The following is an 18,130-nucleotide window of genomic DNA, read 5'->3' on the forward strand; positions in this document are numbered from 1 at the left end:
GTGGCAGCCATAGGTATCTCCCTTTATTGCTCTCCATCATAGTTTGTGTGTGTCTTTGTGAGTATAAGTGTGCCTGAGTGTGCATGTGAGTGTGCATGTGAGTGTTGGGTGCTGGGATTCAAACTCTGCTCCAGAGCTCTAGTTATTTCTGAGCCATTTCTCCGGTCCTTGGGCCTTGGGCCTTCTTTCCTTCTTGGAGACAGAGCCTTATTATGTAGCGCTGGCTGTCCTGGAACTCACTATGTAGACTAGGCTGGTCTTGAACTCACAGAGATCAGCCTGCTTCTGCCTGCTGTATGCTGGGATTAAGGACACATGCCACAGGATCTCTCACTGAGCCTAGAACTCCTCATTATGCCACTGAGAGGGGGGAGGGAGCAATGCGAGAGGGGAAAGGAGGTAGGAAAGAAGTGGGGTGGAAGGGGGATAAAGAAAATGCCCCCTTCTGAAACAGACCTGATTCTGATATTACCATACCCCCACCTCTCTGGCCTTACTAAACCTAGGAACTGATGACACACACGAGCCATGGTGTCCTCAAACACTGAGGGAGGCCATCAGGTACCCCAAACCTGTCCCTGTTAATCCCCAACTCCTACCTCTGATGGAGTAGCACAATTGGGCAGAAAAGGGGTTCCAACTGCTAGGAGTACCCCATCAGAGCTGGTCACACAGCCTAGGGACTCTGGCCTAGGCACGTGGAGGCTAAGAGTAAGCCCAGGATGGGCCTGTGGACAGGGAAACCCTACAAGTGAACCTAGCTACTAAGGGTCAGTTACTGACTGTCCCCCAGAGGTTCCAGGTCTTGCCTGCCAAGAATGGAGTTACTGAGAAGAGGTGAGGAAGCAGAAGGGCGGGGCTTGTGAGGTCAGTAGGTCATTAAGGAACGCTCTCAAGAGAATTCAAGGCCTGGGAGGCTCCCCTTCTTTTTCTTTGCTGCCGGACATGTTATGAGCAGTTTGTTTCCAGATAGGCTTCTTCGCCATGACACCCAGCACTTCACTGGAGACTAAAGCAACTGGTGCTGGGCTCACTCAGCACGCAGGGGGCCCTGGCTGCCATCCTCAGGATGTCGTGAAGAGAACACGGTAGTATGTGCCTATAATCCCAGCACACAGGAGGATCAGACATTCAAGTTCACCCTCAGCTATACAGAGGGTGTTCTGTTACTGTGAGAGAAAGCTTATCAACACACTGGAGCTCTGAATCTTTCTACCCCAAGGTATGGGGTGGACTGCTGACCTGGAAGACTGTATCCATCCACACAGAAGCTTCCAGAATAGCTACTGACAAGACCCTCCACTGAGAAGTGTATGTCCATGAGTACCTCGTCCCATGTATATTGCATGTATGAGTAACTATATTCCTGTGTATTCCTATGTAATGTGTTCACATCTCTGTGGTCCATTTATAATCATTTTGCTCACTGCTAGCCAACTACCTGATAAAATTAAACAAACAAACAAAAAGAATTTGTTTTGATTGTTATTTTGAGACAGGGTTTCTCTATATAGCCCTGGCTGTCCTGGAACTGGTTCTGTAGACCAGGCTGGCCTCGAACTCAGAAATCCACCTGCCTCTGCCTCCCTCCCGAGTGCTGGGATTAAAGGCGTGCACCACCACCTCTCCCAGCAAGAAAATTTTAAAAAGGAAGGAAGATCTATTTTGGCTCATGCTTTCTGAAGGTCTAATTCAGGATTATTTGACACTACGTGCTTGGGTAAAACCCCTGGCAAGAAGAGATCATGGCAGCTGTTCACAGCTGACCAAGAAGACAGGAAATGATCAGCAATAAGAAATATATCCTCAGGACCCATCCTGCCAGTGACTCACTTCCTCTAGTCAGGGACTACTTTCCACAAGTTTCTACAACATCCAACACGGCGCCACTACCATGGATGGAGTGTTCAGAACATAGCAGTGTATGGTTGGTGTCTGTGGGGCGGGGGAGGGGTGAGACCAGAGTTAGCACTGTCCAATTCAATAATAGCACCCGTGCATGCACATGTGTGCCTGAATGTCCATCTGTGTGGGCATTTGGTGCCAGTATGCATAAGCAGGTGTGTTCACATGTGTACACACATATGTGTACTTTTTGCATATGTAGGTGGATAGCTAATAGACAGCAGGGTGGGGGTACTTAGAACTGGCTTCTGGAAGACCATCCCCAACTGTCAGGGCAAAGGTAGGACCTATGACCCCTGGCCCACCACACATGGGCTGCTTGCTCAGAACCTACACAGGGTGCAAGCCCAGGGTGGGGGTGGGGGGAAGTGTTCACTCTGGTCATTTGCTGCTTCAGGGTTTGGAACTTGAGGTGAGGTTCAAAGGCAGGGTGTTATGACAAGCAGGCTGGCTGCTGAGGGGTTTGGAAAGGCCTCTCTTTCTGGCTTGAGCACCATAGGAGGGCCTCTGTGGGTCCCTGCAGGATTCACTTAGCTTCAAAATGAAGGTTGAAAAATCTGAGGGCAGGGCCATCCTGTACAGGATGTGGACTCTGTGCTAAAAATCAATTTTGGAACCCAGGATGCTCTTCTGGAACTTAGGACCCCCTTACCCCATGATTCCCTTCTAGGAACTTTACCTGGGTGGGCTTGCCAAACCACTTCCAAAGCTGCCGGGCAGGTAGGAAGGCGGCGATCTTAGGCCTGTTCTCCACAGATGGCAGGCGCTGCCGCTTGGCCAGCTCCTTGGTGGTAGGCAGGTGTACGCCTTCTCTCTTCTTGGGTCGACTCTTGGCCCCAGCCCCAGCCTGGGTCTTGGGCTGAAGAGTCTGTTGGGGCTGGGGTGGGGGCTGAGGTGGTGGCTGGGTGGTGGGGGGTGCCTTCTTGCCTGGGGAGTGAGCTGAGGAGCGAGCCTTGCTAGGTGGCTTGGATACCTTAGTGGGGAGTGCTGGCTGGGTAGAGGGACCAGCAGTAGGTGCGGGGGCAGCTTCATCATCTGAGCTGCAAGAAGAGTCCTCGTCTGTGGTAGAAGAGGAAGAGGAGGAAGAGGAGGAGGAAGAGGAAGAGGAAGAAGAGGAGGAGGAAGAAGAGGAGGAGGAGGAAGAGGAGGAGGAGGAAGAGGAGGAAGAAGAGGAAGAAGAGGAGGAGGAAGAGGAGGAGGAGGCAGGAGAAGAGGCCCTGGAGCTGGCAGCACTGCAGGTCCGGCCCCCTGCACCCCGGCTGTCCTCCCTGTTTTTCTCAGCATCCTCCTCGCCTTCGGTCTCTGAACCGCTGCTGCTGCTGCTACTGCTGCTGCTACTGCTGCTGCTGCTACTGCTGCTGCTGCTGCTGCTGGAAGTGCTCTCTGACTCCTCTGCCCCATCTTGTTCAGCCTGGGCCTTGTCTGGGCTTTTGGAGTTGCCAGGATCTTCTAAAGGAAGCCCTGGCCCGGGCTCCTGAGTGAGGTCTCCATCTAGACCCTTGGGCCAGGTGGCCTTGGGCTCACTACTGCCAACAGCCGGTGAGTAGCTGCCCAGCCCGAGCAACCCTGTGGACTCTGGCCAACCCCCAGGCCCTGGATCTTCCCGCAGGAGGAGGGCCTCTTTGGCCTTCTTGCTTTTGGGAGACATGACCCCCTCGTGGTCCAGTTTGACAAGCAGTTCATCATCTTCCCCTGGCCTCCGGGGACCTTTGGCACCTGGCCCCTCGGCAGCCCGAGCCTTCTTGGGTTTGGGGCGAGTGGCAGGCATGGTGACAGGCATGGTGACGAGCGGGACTGTAGCGGGGCTTGGATGCTCCCCAAAGGGCTCAGGAGCTGGGCAGCTAGAGAAGGTGGGTGGTATGGGGCTGGGCTGGGCAGAGACTGAGCGTGCTTTGGGGGCTCGGGCCCGCTTGTCCACTGGTTCTGGGGTACTCTTCTTAGAATTTGGAGTGCTGATGGGTTCCAGGGCCAAGGGAGCACTGGGGACCTCATTGGTGGCAGCCCCTTCCTCCAGGACAACAGCTCTGTCTGATAGAGAGATCACAACTGGAGGTCAAAGGTGGAGAACACTGCTGGGAGAAAGATAGAACTTCCTGCTGGATGAGCAAGGATCCTAGTCAGAAAGGCGTTATGGAACCCTCAGTGGGGTCCTGGGGGCAAAGTCACTCTCTGTGTAAGCCCCTGGGGAGGTCCTTCAAATGTTCTCCAACTGCTTTAATCATGAAGTGAGCCATACAAACCTGCCCAGTGGCACAGAATTCTCTTAAGATGGAGGAGATAAGACATTTACGGGAAGCCCCGAGCCCTAGCAACCAATTATCACAGTGATCTCATCCCCGCGCCCCCTAGACCAGGGAAAACTCACCAGCCTTGGCTTTGGTGCTAGGTTTCCGTCCTCGCCCTCGAGCCTTGCCCACTGTTGCCTCCTGAGGCCCCGTGGCAGCCCCTTCTTTGACTTCCCCTGTGTCTTTGCTGGTCTTCCTGCTACGGCGTTTTGCACTGGGCACTAGGAGTGCTGGGGAGGGCTCAGCACCTTTAGGACAGAGGGACAGTGTCTCAGGTATCACTGATCCAGGCTTCTTGCTTACAGGTGGGATAACCTGCAGCTAACCCACGTTAGGGAGCTCAGCAATAGGGCCTAGAATCCTCCAGTGCTGGAGTTGTTGCTCAGAGATAGAGCCCCTGCCGCTGGAGTTGTTGCTCAGTGGTAGAGCACCTGCCTAGAATCTGGGGTGTGGCTCAGTGGTAAAACTCTTATCTAGCTTATACAAAGAAGAGAAGAAATAAAGAAGAGAGAACCAAATGCCAACCTGAGCCCAGAGATATGTGGAGGGAACCTAGGCAACCCTGAGCAGGTAGAATGTACTGCTGGGTACCCAGGCAAGGGCCTAGGTAGGTGGGTCCCGGCTGCAGTTTTCTGGGACCTCTCCTTCTAATCCCCCATAGTATAGGTTCCTCACTCACATTGGATTTTATAGTCAGGCGGCAAGAGGCGGATGTGTGAGAGGGGGATCCTGCCTGTGTCTCCGTCATCAAACTCCACAGTGATCAGGTCTCCGTCGTCTTCCAGATCCAGCAGCCCTGAAGGGAAGGGCAAGTCAGGGAGGCTCCTGGGACTTTCAGCCCAGGCCACTGAGGCACAGCCTTCAAGGACCTTGGGGTGTATACACAGGTGTGTGAATGTGGGAGTTAAAAGCCACACCAGTTAAGGATGGAGAGCCAGCTCTCTCATTTCTGGCTCTGTTTCTTACACTCTAGGGGCTACAGATGAATGACCATATACGTCTCTGGGTTTTCTCATACACAAAACCCAAAGCCACTTTGAAAAGCCTTACCAAGTACATCAGCTCTGAATCGCAGAGATAGCAAGTGAGGCATAGGTCTACATTCTAGAACATTCCATAGGAACAGAGTCATAGTTGATGGTGGTTCTGAGTTGAACCTCACACACATCAGACAAGCATTCTACCAACCAACCATCCACATCCTAAGCACTGTTCTTACTTTTTATTTGTTGAGACAGGGCCTCCCTTAAGTTGTCCAGGCTGGCCTTGAACTAACTCTATAGCCCAGGGAGGCCTTGACCTTGTGATCCTTCTGCCTCAGCCTCCCGAGTACCTGACCAAGTCTAGATGACTTTGGCTTTGGCTTTACTGTTCTGATGGAGACAAGGTCAATAAGAGTGAGGTCAAAGCTACTGATACAGGAGACCCCAATACCTATGGAAGGAATCTGTACAAGCAGGATGAGGAGAAAGATTTGCATAGCTTTAGACTGAAAGGTACTAGGTATATCCAAACATGGGGACACACCAGCCTTTCCTAATACACAAATGCTAAGGCCGAATCCTCAAACGGGCTTTGTGACCCTGATCCAGTTGAGGATAAAGGACTTATCCGTGCCAGTACTGGGGAATCCCCGAGCAGAAGCTTCCGCCTACCCACCAGCATGCAGAGCTCCAGACTGGCTCTTCAATCTCTCTCTTTACCAAGGATCAACAAAGATGCCTGGGCAATCTCTAATTAGAGGAAGAGGAAAAGCAACTGAGACCAGGAGGGGACACAGAAGGCAAAAAGGAGCCAAAAGAATCCAAACAAACGAACAAAACACCCTGTGTGAGATTCTTCAAAATCAGATGTCCTGACTGACAGAGGAAAGATTTCCTTGAAAATTAACCCTCAAGGGAGCAGAAAAAGTCAAGCCGAGAGTATTGGTGCAAGTCTCTAGAATCCCAGCACTCAGAGCCTGAGGCAGGAGGATGAAAAGTTCAAAGACAGGCCTGGCAAGAAGGCTTAGCGGGCAGACGCGCTTGCTGAAAAACCTCAAGTCACAAGCTGAATCCCCAGGACCTGCACAGCAGAGGCAGAACACAGTCCTGCAAACTGTCCCCTGACCTCCACATGCATGCCTTTGACATGTTCAAGCCTGCACTTCATGTGTGTACACATACAGGATTGCAGAGCTCTAGATCATAAGCAGATTAAAATGATTCAAAAGAGAGAGAAACAAAATGAACCTCTCACAAAAATTAACAAATTACTGTTTTTACTGAGTGTGTCTGATGCGTGTGAGCACAGGTAAGTGTAAGTTCACAAATGTGCATGTGTGTGGAGGCCAGCAGTTGACCCTGGGTATCTTCCTCAATCTTTCTCCACTCCATTATATTGAGGCAAGTTCTCTCAACTGAACCCATATCTCACTGATTCAGCTAATCGAGTTAAGTAGCTTGCTCAGGGGATCCCAGGTCTGTCTTCCACATGTGGGAATTATAAGGAGATACACTTTCCTGGCATTTACATGGGTGCTACGTGTCTGGATTCTAGTCTTCACACTTGGACAGAAGTTGCATTACCCACTGAGCCATCTCATCAGCCCCCAGATTTAGGAATTACAATGTAGTGAACTTACCAAATAATATTGGAAGTTCAATACAGAAAGCAAATGTAGCTAGGCCTAGTTGCACACAACTTTAATCTCAGGACTAAGTTTGAGGCCAGCCTGGTCTACAGAGCTAGTTCCAGGACAGCCAGAGCAACACAGAAAAACCCTGCCTCGAAAAAACAAAACAAAAAACAAAACAAAAACAACAACAACAACAAACAGTGTAAGGGAAAAATTATTTCCAATGTGGAATTTATACCCAGCTCAACTATCTCTAAGTAAAGGTAGCGCAAACAGATAGAACACATAGAAGTTGATAAACTTATCACCCGTGGAATCTTTCTTAGAAAACAAGAGGTTGGCACAGTGCCTGCCATGAACACACAAATCCCTGGTTCCATCCCAGGTACTGCATCAGCTTGGTGAGATGGCACATACACCCAGCATTTGGGAACTGGAGGCAGAAGGGGTCAGAAGTTCAAAGTCTTCATTGTCTACATAGGTTTTAATCTAGCCTGGGCCACAAGAACCCACATCTCCAAACAAGCTACTGAAAGATCTGTGAAAATGAAGAGATGAACCATGAAGGAGGCAGAATGTTGCACAGAAAAGACCAAGGGGAGCCTGAGCATGCTGGCCAGGTTCAGTCCTAAAACTCCAAGGGGACCCCCTGAGGCAGCTTGGGGAGCATCCACCCTGTCATGGTACTGGAGACTCAAAATGCCAGACTCCTAGACAAACTTTTACTGTAGTAACATGATTTCTGGAGACTGATCAGTGATTTACAGATCGGGAAAGAAATAACTTCTCAGCTCAATTGTGGCTCAGGCCATACTGAACACCTGTTGCTTTGTGGTATACAGTCTTCTGGTGTGTAAAATGTGAAGTAGCCAAGGGGGATGTTATGTTTGGCCTTTTGATCCAAGTGACATCCACATCCCCAGGCAGGCTGATTTTGGAATGACTGAGGCCTGAACTGCTCAAGTACATCTGTCATCTCAAGACTGTTCATCTGTCTGTTCTGACATCCCTACTATTCCTCTTCTAGGGTACTCATTTTATTTCCTTAAGACTTACTCATTTTTATTATGTATATGTGCATGCCCCTGCATGAGTTTGTGTACCATGTGTATGTATAAGCCAGTGAAGGCCAGAAGATGGCATCGGGTCCCCCAGACTGGCATTATGGATATTTGTGAGCTGCCATGTGGATGCTAAGAACCCAACGTGGGTCTTCGGCAAGAGAAGTAGGCATCTTCAACCACCAAGCCATCTCTACATCCCCATACCCATTTTTTTCTTTTGGTTTTAGAATATGTGTTCATTTGTTTGTATACACATGTCTGTGAATGCCGGAGCATACGTGTATATACAGAAGCAGGCAGAGGGCATCAGGTGTCCTCCGCTCCCTCTTGACTTAGTCCTTCAAGGCAAGGTTGCTCCCTGAAACCAGAGGCTCCCATTTTCTGTTAGGCTAAAAGGCAGAAAGACCTCACTGATCCTCCTGTCTCCTGCAGAGCTGGAGTTCCAAGTGGGTATGAGATGTAGAAGATGCAGCTTGTTGCACAGAGGGGCTGGCATCTGGCAACTCTGACTTTCATGACTTGGAGGCAAGCATTCCTAGCCTCTGAACCATCATCCCACCCCCACCCTATTTGTTTTCTGTCTGCTTATCTTCCCTGTGTGATTAGCAGCATCCCAGACTTCCCATGTGTGGAATGCTCTGTGCCCAGCTGTTGGTGCTACTATGGGTGGGCACCTTCTGACCTGGGGCCTAACTGCAGGAGCTGGTCACTCAGGGCATCCTTTTTGAAGGTTATACCTGATGTGTGGTCTCCCTGCACTCTCTGCTTCCTGTTTATCATGAGGTGAACATATCATGCTTTGTGTTGTTATCACAATATCACAATCATCTACACGATTGTACAGTCACGATGCTCTACTTCATAGACCCAGAATCAACAGACCAAAGGACCCGGACAGCAACATGCCTGCTGAGACTGCAAGTCAAAACAAGTCCTCCTGCCCTGACAAGACCTGTTTCTGCCAGGTATTTGGTCCACTATAATACAGTATCCAGAGAGAAGGGAAGCCAGCCTCATTCCTTAGCCACAGGAACAGGATTTTAATGGGTGACTCAACCATAATAGCCTCAAGGAAACCTCATGAGCCAAGTCAGTCACCCCTGACCAAGGTAGGAAAGCAGGAGAGTAAGCCAGGGAAGCCAGAATGCCTCCCCAAAGTCTGGTGCGTAGCTAGCCTACAGATCATATTCCAAGGTCAGACACCAAGACCCAGAGTCCTGCTGACTTCATCCGAATAGTCCTCCACATCAAGCCCTCCCAGAAACCAAGGATCAAGTCCCAGAAAGCCCTCCCAGGAATGAATGTATGCAAACCAGTGTCTGCTGGTTTAAGGCAGCTGGTAGCTGGTTTCATTGACCAGATGAACTGATAATGACTTATTAAGAGTTGGGTGAGCTGGGGAGGAGGTGTCTCACCTCGGACCACCGTGCCTGGATACAGGCAGCGGTACTGTTGGCTCCAGTAGGCGGCGATCCTGGTCCCCTGGGGCAAGAAGCGTGTAGAGGCCGGCCTCACGTCTATAATCTAGTAGAGAACAGATTGAGGGTCAGGAGATTGACTGGGAAGGAAGTGATCAAGAGCAGTGCTCCAGCCATTGCCTTGGAGCCCCCCCTCCAGGCTTTGGGGGGCTCTTCCCTCCCCCACTCACCGCCTCCTGCAGTAGCTGCTCCAGGCAATAGATGTGGGGACGGTTCCCACGCTCACCTTCTACCACCACACGGTATCTGCAGGGACAGGGACAAATATACAATAGGGCAGTGGCCAGAGAACCCCATTCCAGAAACAGTACCCCAACCCAGCACTGCCAACTCTGCTGCCTAGTTCATGGGATTTAGCTTTAGGATCAAATGTCTGTTAACTATATCAATATGGATTTATATTGTATGTTTTATATATGTGTACATAGTAATACATATAGTATATCATGTTACATCATCTCAATGACCAGCCACATGACTGTACAGCCATGATGCTCTATTTCATAGACCTAGAATCAATAGACTCAAGTGATATATATATATAGTATATAGTAACTATATACTATATAACATATGTTATATATTAATATATAATATATTAATGTGTTTATATAGTAATATGTTACTATTATGTTCTCTCTCTTCCTGTATCCAATTTCCTCATTTATATAATTCAGGGGCTAGAGAGCGTGCCCAGCCAGGACCCCTCATTCCAGAGGAGGGCTGTACATTTTACCCACTTCCTGCTGGGCCCCACGAAGCCTAGCTCTGCCCAAGAGAAGTTAGGGTCTATTCTGATGTAACTCTCAACTACTGGCCCCCAGTGACTCCCCAGAACTCCCGACACTGCTGCTCACCACCTCAGAGAGGGTGAGAAGCAACCTGCCCAGGTGGCCCAGAAGCAGAAGCAGGCTTGGGTGTGAGAGCTGAGCCAGCACGTCACACGGCGATCACTCACATGTCAGGTGAATGCACGGTCTGCACGTGCCCTGCATACAGCAGCTTGTCGTCCATAGGGATGAGCACACGCAGGCCATCCTTCAGCTCCTCCTTGTCAATGATGCAGGAACGGGGGGCTGCAGAGAGGTAGGCAGTGAAGCCAGGCAGAGTCAGAGGATGTCTAAGGCCTTCCTGGTGACTCTGCAAGCCACCTTCAGGAAATGAAGGCTGTGGGGTGTCCAGATAGAGTTGCGGGACATGTGTATACATGGCTGTCCCCATATACACTGGGTCCTAATTGCACATGGGGTGGGGGTAGGCAGCCCCTCTTCCCAGTCTTTACAGACAACTAGGAAGATCTCAGGTGAGTGAAAAGCCAGGAGTAACAAACTTTTCCATCCCCTAGATGAATACTCTCAGGGACCTGGGCTGTGAAGACCCCCCAGTGTATGTTAAAGGTACCTGCTTCAACACTGCTCAGCCCAGCCCCCTCTGCCATGTCCCTAGATTGGTGTTCTTTTTCCTTACCTGAGCTCCCTGCCCCACAGAGACTACCCACCCCAGTTTCTCTCTTTTTCTTCTCCAAAAGGCTTTATACCTGGTCTCTGTCCATGGCAAACATGAAAAAGACCCCAACTGGGGCTGATGATAGTAGCCTGTCATCCCAATGACACAAGAGGCACAAGACTAAGGTGCATGGCCAGCCTGATTTACACAGGGAGCTCAAGGCCAGCTGAGACAACTTAGTGAAATTCAATCTTGAAAAGTTAGAAAGTGCTGGGCAGTGGTGGCGCACGTCTTTAATCCTAGAACTTAGGAGGCAGAGGCAGGTGGATTTCTGAGTTCAAGGCCAGCCTGGTCTACAGAGTGAGTTCCAGGACAGCCAGTGCTATACAGAGAAACTCTGTCTTGGCAAAACAAACAAAAACAAAAAACAAAACAAAACAAAAGTTAGAAAGAGGGTTGGTGAGATGGCTCATTGGGTAAGAGCACTTCAGAAGACTGCTCTTCTGAAGGTCCTGAATTCAAATCCCAGCAACCACATGGTGGCTCACAACCATCTGTAATGGGATCTGACCCCCCTCTTCTGGTGTGTCTGAGGACAGCTGCTGCGTACTTAATTATAATAATAAATAAATCTTTAAAAAGAAGTTAGGAAGAAGGATGGAGGTGTGGCTCAGTAGTAGAGTCCCTGCCCAGAATCCCTTAGTGAGGGGCTGGGGGTGTGGCTCAGTGGTAGAGCCCCTGCCCAGAATCCCTTAGTGAGGGGCTGGGGTGTGGCTCAGTGGTAGAGTCCCTGCCTAGAATTCTCCAGTGAGGGGCTGGGGTGTGGCTCCACAATAGAGAACCTGCCTTAAATCTGCTCCACAACAGAGAGCCTGCCTTAAATCTAAGAATAAAGTGCCCAAAAATACTTGTTTAGAATAGCTGGAGACCTGTGTGAAGCTCAAGAAGCTCAAGATAGATAGATAGATTAGATAGATAGATAGATAGATAGATAGATAGATAGATAGATAGATAGATAGATAGATAGACAGACAGACAGACAGACAGACAGACAGACAGACAGACAGACAATAAGTAAATAACAAGTACATGAATCAAGCAGCTATGGGCGTGGTAGTGTTAGAAAAAGCCACTTCTCCATCCTACCTGCTTCTGTACCCCTGCTCACAGGCAGAGGGGACACTGTAAGCTTTAAAGTTAAGCTTGATAATGCCAGTTGCTTTGGCCAGCAGAGGACAGAATGCTACCTCTGCACAGTCAGGGAGACCTCCTGGGTCTCAGTCACACCCATGGGCCCTAGGGACACCACTCTTATCCTTGTACTGACATTCAGAGCAGGGTGCTATGGCCTGGATCCTCATACCCCATCACCATGAGAGTATGCCTGCTGCAGTCAGCGCTGCTATCCAGACACATGTGAGGATACTGCTGGCTGCACCATTGCCAGAATGACTAGGATCACCCCTGCCCCTAGCAGGAATGGGGATTGCCTAACTCCTCTTCCAATCTGTTCCCCACAGTTCATACCCATCATCTCTCCTCCTAGCTCAGACCCCGAGTCCAAGTACCCTCCACAGGGTGTCGTTAAAATACCCCAAAACTGTAGCCCTCAAACATAAGCCTGTGATCGCCCACACTCCACCCGTCTTACAGCTTCTTTGTGGACCCCTAACATCAGTCCTGACCTATCTCTCTGCTCATGCGACTCACCACCCCACCCGTCCGTTCTACCAACTACACCTGTCTCATGTTGTCCCAACTGTAGCTGAGATTTACTGCCAGCAGCTTCTTGCTTGCCTCCCTGCTTCCTGCACAGCCACACTTACGTTAAAATGCACACTGAGCCCCTTACTTTGGAGACCTGGCCCAAGATCAGCATCTCATTGGCCTGACATGCCTCTTCATCCCCACCACAAGCTGGCTAGGCCAGAGCTAAGTTGCCACAGCCTCAGGGACTCACCCTAGGCTGGTATCTAAGTACTTCTGGTGAACCCCTGAAGCCTCTCAGGACACTCACCTGGGGTCAAAGGTCTCTCTGTGGCCCCGCCACGTGGCAAGTGCTCATCCTCAGAGAAGCTTGAGTCCTGGTTGGGTTCGAAGTCTTCCTCTGCCGCCATGCACTCCATCAGCTTACTCACAGCGCCCCCTTTTCCACGGTTCTGGGGAGAACACACAGACACTGATGGTTTTGCACGAGGCACAGGCCATCCTGTCATGCTGGGAACATTCCTGAGAAAACCAGGGCCATGGTCAATTTGCAGAGGCACTGGCCACTCGCACTGCATCCCAAGCCTTGTGTACTTAGCATAGTACCTGGTACTTAGTGCTCAGTACTTTCCTCATGTTAGCACACAGCAGATGCCTTGGCTGCTGCCTTAGAGAAACCAACTTCTCGCCACGTAGAACAAAGCTGAGGCTGAAGCGGGGTTATGGGAGTCGCTGATAGCACATCCCGGCACGCCATGGCCCTCTGTCAACAGACAGAAGCCTTAGCACCTCCAGAGGGAGCTCTGCTAAGGAACAGGTCTTTAAGGTAGTGGTTCCGTGGCCCTGGGTTGCTAGTAAGGTTGGAGTCTTGGCTGAGAACTAACTTGTCACACCCACATCCAGTGTGGGGGCAGGACACTGATGACACTGGACTAGGACACTGACGACACTGGACTAGGGGCATTGCACGCCCGTATCTGGAACTGGGCCCCAGTGCAGTCTTGATTTAAGTCCCTCTGGCACCCTTACCTCCTTCTTTGCTTCCTTCCCTCTGCCCTTGGCCTTGCTACGTTTGGCAGTTGCCAGGGCCCCTGGGTGGGGTGACCTGGAGTCAGGCAGGTTGGAAACACGGGATGGTGGCAGTGTGGCTGCTGACCCAGCCTCTTTCCCTTTCTTCTTCTAGAGGAGAAAGCAAAAGGTAAGGAGTTGTCATAGGGCAGGGAGGGCCCAGGCCACCACAGTGAGGAGGTAGGGGTGTAGGAAACACAGCTCACAGAGGGGTTAGGAAATCCAGACTTGGAAAACACGAAGCTCTGTTTAATTCAGCAGGAGAGGACGACTTGAGGCCATTTCCCCAGAAGGCTGGGGTGTCTGCTGCTTAACAGCCTGTGATCTTTGGCTTTTCTGTGGAGCTGGCCTTCCTGGATTCCCTCGCTATCCTGGGCATTGTCTAGACCCCATCCTGAGCTGTGTCTCAGAGAATGGAGCCCATCCTCACCCTGAGCTAGCCCCATGTGCTTTGCATCCTCCATCAATACAATCCACCGTATGCTGTTACAAGTCCTTCCTCCTCGGGCCCTAGCCCTGAGCTCTGTTTATCAGACAATGCAGCTTGTTCTTAAAGGTCACCGGGCCTTTGCTCCTTTGCAAGGGAGTTTAGATCTACCTAGGCCTAAAGCTTTGTTGTAATAACTGTCACGTGGCCATCTCTTTCCAAAGTTTTACTGTGCTTAAGCGTGTAAGAGAAATAACAGTGAGGTCAGACTCAGAGTTTTGACCCAGAACCTGCTAAAATGGGACTAACCTGAGCTTCATTCTTTACCCCCCATGGATCACTTCCCTGCCAACCATGAGGCTTGGACAGTCCCTGACAGCAGCTCTCACACTCATGGGACCCTCACCATGCCGCACCTGAGACAGGGCTGAGGCTCCTCTCTGTATACAAGTGCTTTAGGTTTTATTCATAAATTATTTTTATTAGATCTTTGTATTTATTTAGTGTGTATGTGTGTGTGTGTGCGTGTGCATGTGTGTGTGTGCAGGTGTATGAGGTGTGTGTGGTGTGTGTGTATCTGTGTGTGCATGTGCATGTGTGTGTATGCAGGTGTGTGTGTGTGGTGTGTGTGGTGTGTGTGTGTCTATGTGTGCTTGTGTGTGTCTGTGCATGTGTGTGGAGTGTGCATGTGTGTGTGTCTGTGTGTCTGTGTGTGATGTGGTGTGTGTGTGTGCATGCGAGTATGTGTGCGTGTGTGTGTGCATTGTCTGTGTATGTGTCTGTGTGTGTGGTGTGTGTGTGCATGTGAGTGTGTGCGCGTGTGTATATGTGTGTGTATATTGACTGTATGTGTGTGGTGTGTGTGTGTGTCTGTGCGTGTGTGTGGTAATGGTGTGTGTGTCTGTGTGTGTCTGTGCATGTGAGTGTGTGTGTTGCATTGTCTGTGTGTCTGTGTGTGTGTGTGTCTGTGTGTGTGTGTGTCTGTGTGTGTTGGGGGCCATGTTATTGCCAAGCGTGTATGTGAAGATAGAGAACACCTCGCCAGAGTCAGTTCTCGCCTTCCACAGTGCAGGTTCCAGGGACTGAACTCAGGACATCAATCAGCAGGCTTGGGAGGCAGTGCCTTTACACACCAAGCCATCTTGCCAACCCTCACAACTGATTTCTATTATTACCATATAATTTATTGTTCCAACAAACAAAAAAAAGTGCTGAAATATGAGTTTCTGCAACTCTCCTAGACGCAGCCTGTATGTTTTTACAGAACTTTCCAGAAATACATATAATGAGGTAATATAATATAATACAGAAATATTTATGTATGAGCTTTTGGGTTTTATGATATTAGGGATGTTTGGTAAAATCAGAGCTTTGGGCATTTTAGGCAGGGGCTTTACTGCTAAACCATATCCCAGCCCCTCACTGGGAGATTCTAGGCAGGGGCTCTACCACTGAGCCACACCCCAGCCCCTCACTGGAGGATTCTAGGCAGGGGCTCTACCACTGAGCCACACCCCAGCCCTTCACTGTAGGATTCTAGGCAGGGGCTCTACCACTGAGCCACGCCCCAGCCCCTCACTGGGGGACTCTAAGCTAGAGAGATATAGACAAGCACTCTATATTTTGCTTTGTTCAACACAGATTCACTGAGGTCTATTATGAATATCTCCTCTGAGCATCACTGGCATGCACCAAGGCTCTGATTTGCTGAGGGCTATCCTATGGCATGGAGGGACCAGCTTTAATTACTCATTCAAATGCTATCAAAACCCAAGAAGAACAACAATACGACCTTACCAATGAGTTCTAGCAGCCATACTCCTGGAAGGGCATTTACAATGGTTTAGCTGTTGCCCAATCACCCGCAGATGTGTGTGAGACTCCCCAGGACTCTGCAGTGAGGCAGCTTCCTCCTGGGCGTCTCAATATAGGGATCTAGCCACTCCACCCTGCAGGTGGGGTAGGAGCTGACCAATGTCTCACAGACAGGTTCATCCAAACACAGAACTGGAAATAACCTAGGTATCCAGCGAACTGTCAAGGAAGGTGGCACCCACACGTGCTGCCAACCCATGCCTCTGCTACAGGCTTTGAGTTGAAGGCCACTGCCTGGGTAACCAGCACACTGAAACTGCTTCAAACCTTGAGACTATAACACGCATGTGGCAGCAGTAGAATTCAGAAGTTCAAGGCCAGCCTGGGCTACAAGAGACCCTGTCTAAAAACAAAAACTGGAACTGATGGCAAGGCTCAGTAGGTAAATAGGCTTTTCATGCAAGCCTGGTGGCCTGTGTTTGATTACCAGAACCCACATAAGGGTCAAAGGAGAGAACCAACTATACACAGCTGTCCTTTGGCCTCCACACATGTGCCCAGACATATATATAGCCTCAGCAAACCACACACACACACACACACACACACACGCACGCACGCACGCACAAATCAAATATGTGCTGCAGTTTGTAGAAAAAGAGTCACCAAACCCAGAAACCTTTTCTCTTTACAAGTTGATTGTGGGGCTGGTGAGATGGCTCAGTGGGTAAGAGCACTGACTGCTCTCCCAAAGGTCCTGAGTTCAAATCCCAGCAACCACATGGTGGCTCACAACCATCCATAAATGAGATCTGACTCCCTCTTCCGGTGTGTCTAAATAATAATAGTAAAAAAAAAAAGTAAAATAAGTTGATTGCATTGGATATTTTGTTATAGTTACCTCACACAGGGTTCTGGGTATTTATTCACATTTTTGTTTATTTGTTTGTTTGTTTGTTTGTTTTTTGAGACAGGGTTTCTCTGGCTGTCCTGGAACTTACTCTGTAGACCAGGCTGGCCTCGAACTCAGAAATCCGCCTGCCTCTGCCTCCCAAGTGCTGGGATTAAAGGTGTGCACCACCACTGCCTGGCATTTTATTCACAGTTTAAACCATTATTCATGAACACCAAACATGGTGGAACCTCCTATGGACACACTGCTAACATCAAAGCCATATCCCAAGGATGGAGACAGGGGACCTGCGCTGAGCCCTTACCTTCCTGGGGTCCTTTCTGTCCTTGGCTCGCCCGGTGTCCTTCCGTGGGCTTGGGGCACCACCCCTGCCACAGCGGCTAGGCTTGGTTGCTGGTGCCGTGTTGCTGGGTGCCTGGACTGCAGCGGAGGCATCGTGTAAGAAGATGCGCTCGCTCCTGCGTCGAGTCCACAGGTCATCATCACTGGCCTCCGGCCCCGCCTCAAAGCCAGGTTCCTTGGGGCCACGTATCTTCCGGGCTTTGCGTCCCTTCTCTGAGGCCAGCTTGGCCTTGTCTGGGCTGGTGGGACCAGAGGCCCGGGTGCCAGGTCCGGGTGTGGCCAGAGACTGGCCTGGCTCCCCAGCCCCTTTCTTGGGCCGCAGCAGCCCAGCGGGTGACTGCTTAGGAACCTTCACTTCACTCTCTGAGTCTGTGTACTCGAACTCTGTGCCTGCGTGTGGGAAGGAGGAGGTAGGGGCTGGTGGGTAGGGTCTTCACAGGCTCCTCTTCCCATCCACCTGGCCCTGCAAGGCCATCAGCAAGAAATCCACAGACCCATTCCACCCAGCGACACGCTCTCTCCTGTTACCAGGAGGAGGTAAACTGAAGCTCAGAAAAGGACAAGGGTTCGTCCAAGTCCCCTATCCTCTACCCTATGGCTGTTCCCCACCTCTCACCCCAAGAATACCACTAAACTATGTAGGCCCTAGGCCCACATGAGGCTCTCTACACTGCCTCCCAGGAAACCCCAGAAACTAGGCAAGTTGGGGCCAGGGCTGCACAGAGAGGCAGTGGGGAAAGCCCCAAGAAAGCCCCAAGCCTGAGGCCTGTCTGCCTACTTCCTGACAGATTCCCTTCCTGCTCTTGGGGTCCTTAATCACCCATGCCCACTCCCTGCGGAAAGGCTCCTCAGAGGCTGTCCCTCCTTTCATCCCCCATAACAAGTCCTTACATAATGAGGACCCTCTTCCTTATGCCCTGGATCTCGGAGAAGCACTACTAGACTTCAAGGCCACTATCTCTCCTCTCCTTCCTCTTCTACCTTTCCTGACCTTCAAGTTGCTGTTCCACCCTTCCCTCAGCCTAGGATACAACTACCTTGACAGGAAACACAGATATGCTAC

General features: G+C 50.4%; 1 protein-coding gene across 11 annotated transcripts in view; it reads right to left on the reverse strand.

Moving 5' to 3' along the window:
- Tnrc18 (trinucleotide repeat containing 18) overlaps positions 1-18,130 on the reverse strand; it is a 101,493-nt gene that overhangs the window by 3,892 nt on the left and 79,471 nt on the right. For all 11 annotated transcript variants that reach the window (XM_031338583.1, XM_031338589.1, XM_031338584.1 and 8 more), the window contains 9 exons: positions 17,030-17,457; positions 13,532-13,681; positions 12,813-12,954; positions 10,308-10,425; positions 9,520-9,595; positions 9,287-9,395; positions 4,870-4,986; positions 4,271-4,438; positions 2,585-3,933 (listed from right to left, as the gene is read on the reverse strand). In XM_031338583.1, coding sequence (XP_031194443.1) covers positions 2,585-3,933; positions 4,271-4,438; positions 4,870-4,986; positions 9,287-9,395; positions 9,520-9,595; positions 10,308-10,425; positions 12,813-12,954; positions 13,532-13,681; positions 17,030-17,457 — 2,657 coding nt within the window. The remainder of the gene's footprint in view (positions 1-2,584; positions 3,934-4,270; positions 4,439-4,869; positions 4,987-9,286; positions 9,396-9,519; positions 9,596-10,307; positions 10,426-12,812; positions 12,955-13,531; positions 13,682-17,029; positions 17,458-18,130) is intronic.

The sequence above is a fragment of the Mastomys coucha genome, unplaced genomic scaffold (genome assembly GCF_008632895.1).
Source record: "Mastomys coucha isolate ucsf_1 unplaced genomic scaffold, UCSF_Mcou_1 pScaffold22, whole genome shotgun sequence".
Taxonomy (NCBI): Eukaryota; Metazoa; Chordata; class Mammalia; order Rodentia; family Muridae; genus Mastomys; species Mastomys coucha.